Source organism: Scomber scombrus, chromosome 5 (assembly GCF_963691925.1).
Source record: "Scomber scombrus chromosome 5, fScoSco1.1, whole genome shotgun sequence".
Taxonomy (NCBI): Eukaryota; Metazoa; Chordata; class Actinopteri; order Scombriformes; family Scombridae; genus Scomber; species Scomber scombrus.
Window position 1 is genome coordinate 24,404,364 of NC_084974.1, and position 5,971 is coordinate 24,410,334.

The window sequence follows — 5,971 nt, forward strand, 5'->3', positions numbered from 1 at the left end:
TCCTTAACAATGAGATGGAGATGGCAACTAACCAAAGTGCATTTTAGGCATAAAGAACTGCAGATTATGACTAGAGCCTGAGCAATGCTGGATTTTTTTGTGCCAATGCCGATATCGATATAAGGTAATAAAACAATTCCGATATCAATATAAAGGCTGATAATCTAACAGAATATGTATATCAAACTTATATTTTTTGCAATGTGGTTATCAAACCCTTGTGATAAAGATATGTAATGCAGGCAGGATATTTTACAGTTTAAATATGAACACAGTGCAATGAAACTGTAAACTTCACTGGGAATTTAATAATGATACATTCCTATAAACGATAAAAACACATACAACAACAAAAAAGTACATATATATTAAAGTTGCATTAAGAAAAATGATCAAATATACATAAAATGCTGCCTATATAACATTAAAAAAATATCAGGTGCATATCAGACAACATATATGCCAATACTGATATATCTGTGATAAGCCAATATCGGCCGATAATACTGGCTGACCAATACATCAGTCTGGCTCTAATTATGACAGTAAGATTAAGAAACAATGCAGGACCTGTCTCAGTGTCTTTTTAATTTCAGGTTATATTATTTGATAGTGGTGCCAATTCACAAATTTGGCAGGTAATTTGGCAGTTGATCAGATTGTCACAAACTAATTTACAAACTTGGGGCTTTCAGGGTCCCTGATCTGACTGGTGCTCTTGGTCTCGTGCAAAACAATATCATGGGCATGTCGAAAACCAACTTTTGGGAACTCAGTAAATTGGTACTTGCCCCACAAGCTGTTTTAATTACAGTAATGGTTGTTAAGCAAGCCAGGGATAGAACTTTCCAATGATAGCAAAGCAAATCTTTTATCAAAAGATTTACAGTACAGTACAGCTGTGCGAATGTAGGCTTTAGTTGCAATAGTAAAGGTACACAAATACACTACTGCTTATTTAGCTGTCTGTGTTAGATTCTGTAGGCAAATGAAGACACTTGTATAAAAAAGTCCATACCCAGGGCAAAATTTGCCCATGATACTTGTTGATCCCCTGAGCTATTTGTTAAAGGTAGAAATGTTGAATTTAAACTATGTTACATTACAGGCCTTAATGATGAGTGTATAAACTGCAGTAGCCGTCATATTAAATAAATATAGATTTAAAAAAATAAACATTACAGATAAATACACACTTAGAGACGAAAACGAAATATATTTTATAGAACTGGGACAAACTAAATGAATAACTAAAATGAGAAAATAAAAATTAGTAAAAAAAAAAAAAAAACCTCAACAATCTTTAAAAATGAAAGAAAAACGTATCTATTGTTTCTTTTTGTAAACGTCATCAGCCTGCGTCCGTTTAGCGGGACCGTCGCGGCATTTGAAACATCTACCCCTGAAAGCTGCACAGAAACGACGAGTTTAAGGCCGTAATTCTCGTGTTTGGGGTGAACTGAAATGATCGATATGATCGAGAAGGAGGACCCGGTCATCAGCGAGGAGGAAGCGGCTCAGTACGACCGGCAGATCCGACTGTGGGGGCTCGATGCTCAGAAGAGGTCAGTTAGCTCGACAGGCTAACTAAGGGTGGCGTTGAATGGCTGCTGCACCGGTGTTATATCGAAGTCCGCCCCCCTCTCGAATAATGTTCCCCTCTTGTTAAAATTGGGGTTTTTCATAGCACCACATGCGCGGTTGGAGTTAGGTTATGGTTACGGTTACCTGGTTAGGGTTACGGTAAACTTGGGTTAAGATTAAGCACATCAGAAGACGACTGGTTGGGGGTTTATGGAGAAGGGGGAACTTATCGACAGGGGAGCAGAATTCATCATAACACCGGTTTGGACTAAAGTGTTTGTGTTGAGATTTTGAAGCATGCATTTGGGATTTTGGAATAATTTAGAAGTAAATTAGCAAGCAGGTCACTATAGGCTAGATTATTGCTTTATTATTAAAATTAAATGGTCGGAACATTTTAGCTTTATTTGTGGAAGAAATGCATGACAAAGGACAAATTCACAATTTTTTCAAGTCTCTCTCTCTTCTGAACCACTAATCATACATAAATATCTCCTCAGTCACAAAATATATCTTTTCACTTTTGTACTTAAGTGCATTTCAGAGCCTGTACATTATTACTTTTACTTGAGTAAAGCAGTTGAATCAGTGCTTGTAATTTTACCAGTCTTTTTTTTTACACAAGTATCTGTACTTTTACTTAAGTACAGAATGTGAGTACGTTTGCCACCTCTGGATGACGTTCTAATACTACTATTACTACTACTAATGATAACAATAATAAAATAATAATAAAATGTGTTTCTATAGCACTTTTAACAGACACATGTCACAAAGTGCTTTACATGAGATAATAAAAGATATTACAGCAGTCCACAAAAACAGACACACACAATGATACTATAAACTTAGGTAGACACATTCATATAAAAACGGAAACAAAAAATAATGAATAATTAAAAATTCAAATTCACATAAGAATGAAATACTGAGAGTCTTATGTCAAAGGTGTCCCAACGCCTGTCTAAACAGATGTGTTTTGAGTTGTTTTCTGAAAGTTTCAAGACTAGCAATGCAAGCATAGTTATGATGAAGTCTAAAGCAAATAGTGAGCATTGATTTAACAGATTTCAATTACACAGTCTGCATTTTGTTTTGTTGTTTTACAGGTTGCGAGGGTCCCGTGTGCTCCTGGCAGGTTTAGGTGGTCTTGGGGCTGAAGTGGCCAAGAACTTAATCTTGGCTGGAGTTAAAGGACTCACCTTGCTGGATCATGAAAAGGTTCACACACCCTTTTTCTTATCACACACACATCACGCAGTCAGTCACCCACCCATAGAGAGGTGCTTCAGTCTAAAGCAAACATCTTTTATTTTTAGTTCTCAACGTGACTTCCTGTCTGATATATTAATAGAGCTGAATAATAATGGATATAGCTGATGTTATGGGAGTGGTTCAGTCTTTGTAATACTTGGTATATCCACTAGATGGTGCCTGTGACAAAGTAATAGGCTTCAATGATTATCTCTACCCACTATTCCCAGTATTCCCAGTTAAGAGTATAAAGAGAGTTATTCTTTTAAAGAGTATAGCATGCATGTGTTTTCCCTTTTTAATCTTGTGTAGCTGCAGAATTGATAATCATTTGAAAAATGACTATTTGAAGTTGAGTGTAAAGTGTGTGTGTGTCCACCAGGTGTCGGAGGACTCGTGTCGAGCTCAGTTCCTGGTACCGGTGACGGCTCAGGGTCAGAATCGAGCCCAGGCCTCTCTGGAGAGAGCGCAGAACCTCAACCCAATGGTCAAGGTCCACGCCGACACCGACCGAATCGAGGACAAACCGGATGACTTCTTCCTGCAATTCGATGCGGTGAGTGGAAATTAATGAATTTTCATAGAAGGAGGTTATTTAAAGACTGGATAACTTAAAGACAGCTGTGTTTAAATATGCTAAACAAGTACATCTAGTGTGTATTTTTCTAAAAGCGGATGAGAAGACATGCTAAAGCAAAGATCTTTCCTGAAACACTTAAAACAATGTCTGATGTGAGCTACCTCTTCACATTCCTGGGTTCATTTTGTTGTCTGCTGACGCGTTAATGCAACTGTCCTCTTACCAATTTATTAGATACACCGAGATCAAACTAATACACTCCACTCAGATGATGTGGATGAGGAGTCTAATGTTAAAATCTCAATTTAGACCTCCAGGTGTGAGAGTGTCCAGTGTGAAGATCCAAAATAGTTTTCTCCTCAGGAGTATAGAGTCAATATCTCCTCCTCTACGAGGGCATTTTATGGCGTCAATGAGAGTGGATATGTTGTGATGGGCTTTTTTGAAATGGACAGCGACTGGGCTTGTTATATCCTGATTGTGAATGGCACATCTGTGTAATGTGATCCTATTATTATTATTATTGTTATTGTTATTGTTATTAATATAGTAGATCTATTTAGATGGAGCAAAAAAAGTGATTATTTTATGTAACATTCATGTCCACAACAGGCTGGATCTAATTTTTTATCAGCACTGAAGGAAAGAATGTATTCAAACAGCATCAGAAGAATAACAGAGGTTTTTTCTTCTTTTTTTTCTTTTTTTTCCCCCTCCTCCTGTTTTGTCTGAATCGTCGGCACACTCTCTCTCTCTCTCTCTCTCTCCCTCTGGGGCTGCTAAGTGAGGGTCAGGAGGAGGGAGAGTGCGACGGTGGGCGCCATTAGCAGCGTGGTGTGAAGTGAAGATGTGATGAGATGGATGTTAGTAGGACAGAGGGAGGATGAGGGAGAGGAAGAAGAAGATGAGGCGGGACAATAGCAGGAGATACATTTTTAAAATATGGGAAAAACAGAGGGGGGTCTCTCTCTCTCTCTCTCTCTCTCTTTCTGTCTGTCTCTCTCTCTCTTTCTTTGCTGTAGACCACTCGTCTCTTTTATCTGTTTCCAGGGAAATATCTGTGTGTGGCTCAGCGGGAAGATGGAGGGTGATTAAAGCGGAGCAGTTGGAGGGTGTTTGCAGTTTTTTTTCTTTATATAAGAGGCCTAATTACAGAGGGATGAACACAATAGAAAAGTACACACTGTCCATCTGGTTATTTGCAGAGTATAACTGACTTGCTACTCACTCTCATTTTCCTTCTTTTCCTTTTTGTTCTTCTGCAGCGTTTTTATTGTACTGTCTTAAAAAGAAGGAACAGGAAGAATCATTTTTCTGCTTCTTACACTTTCAAAGCATCTGAAAACTTGTTTTTATCTTTCTGTCAGTCTGATGCAGATTTTTTTTTTTATGTCTTCACTGGTTTTAAATGCTCTCACACAAAAAACACAAAACTGCCTTCAACGGTATAATGAGTTTTGGTCTAATTTGGCTCATATGGCAGTTTTCACATAGTTTTTTGCACATATTAATTGATTTAAAATAATCCCTCCTTAATGCTCTAATCACAAGATATCTCATTTCTTTTGCAATGTCTTTAAATGCTGTTGCACTTTATTTAGAAAATTAAATGGGTAGAGATTTTGTTTAACTGGTTTTTAACTTGTATGTTCTAGATCAGTGGTGTCAAACATACGGCCCACAGGCAAGAACTGGCCATGCCAAGGGGTGTAATCTGGCCCACTGGATAATTTATAAAATTCAGTTTCTCTGCTGCTTCAGAGGTTTTTTTCCCCACCTTGACCATGAATACAATTATCTGAAAAAGCAATGAATACATATTGTGGTTATATTTAAACCATTCATATATTGAACATTGCACAAAATATGCAAAAATCAGCAACTTCTGTGTAAAATAATCGTGAGTGCACTGAAACAGTAAACTACACTGGGAATTTAATCATTATAAATAACTGCAACTGAATAAATTACAAAAAATATATAACAAAAATGTATGTACATATATATTTAAATTGAATTAAAGGGAAAAAGGATCAAATATACATTAAATGCTGCCTGTATAACTTAATAATATCTGCACATATCGGACAACATATACGCCGATACCAATATATCTGTGATAGGCTAATATCAATATATCGGTTAAGTATTATATATTATTTGTTGGTTATTAAATTAAGACATTCCTTGATTAGTCCCACAATGGGGAAATTTGCATTATTACAGCAGCAAGTGGACAGTAAAATAGAAGAGCATCAATAAGAAAAAGAATAAATATTAGGGGACTACGGATGCAAATTAGCAGTTTTGCTATAATCCGGCATGTTTACATAGATGTGTAAATATCAATGTTCATTAATGTGCATTGTCCCTATCCAAAAATAAAGCATTTATTATTATTTATTATTAAAGAACCACAATAGTAAAAATATATAATAAAAATAATGGGGACATTATTTACAGGAATACTATTGGTATTATGCAATGGTTTTACTGGTCCGGACCAGCTGAGATCAAATTGGGCTGTATGTGGACCTTGACTTGGACTAAAAT

At 36.6% G+C, this 5,971-nt stretch overlaps 1 protein-coding gene across 1 annotated transcript in view; it reads left to right on the forward strand.

Annotated features, from left to right (window-relative positions):
* The first annotated feature begins 1,396 nt into the window (after positions 1-1,396).
* Positions 1,397-5,971, forward strand: part of sae1 (SUMO1 activating enzyme subunit 1) — a 33,959-nt gene continuing 29,384 nt past the window's right edge. Inside the window, exons 1-3 of the mRNA XM_062419197.1 lie at positions 1,397-1,565; positions 2,694-2,805; positions 3,221-3,394. Of these exons, the coding sequence (XP_062275181.1) occupies positions 1,465-1,565; positions 2,694-2,805; positions 3,221-3,394 (387 nt within the window). The 5' untranslated portion in view covers positions 1,397-1,464. The remainder of the gene's footprint in view (positions 1,566-2,693; positions 2,806-3,220; positions 3,395-5,971) is intronic.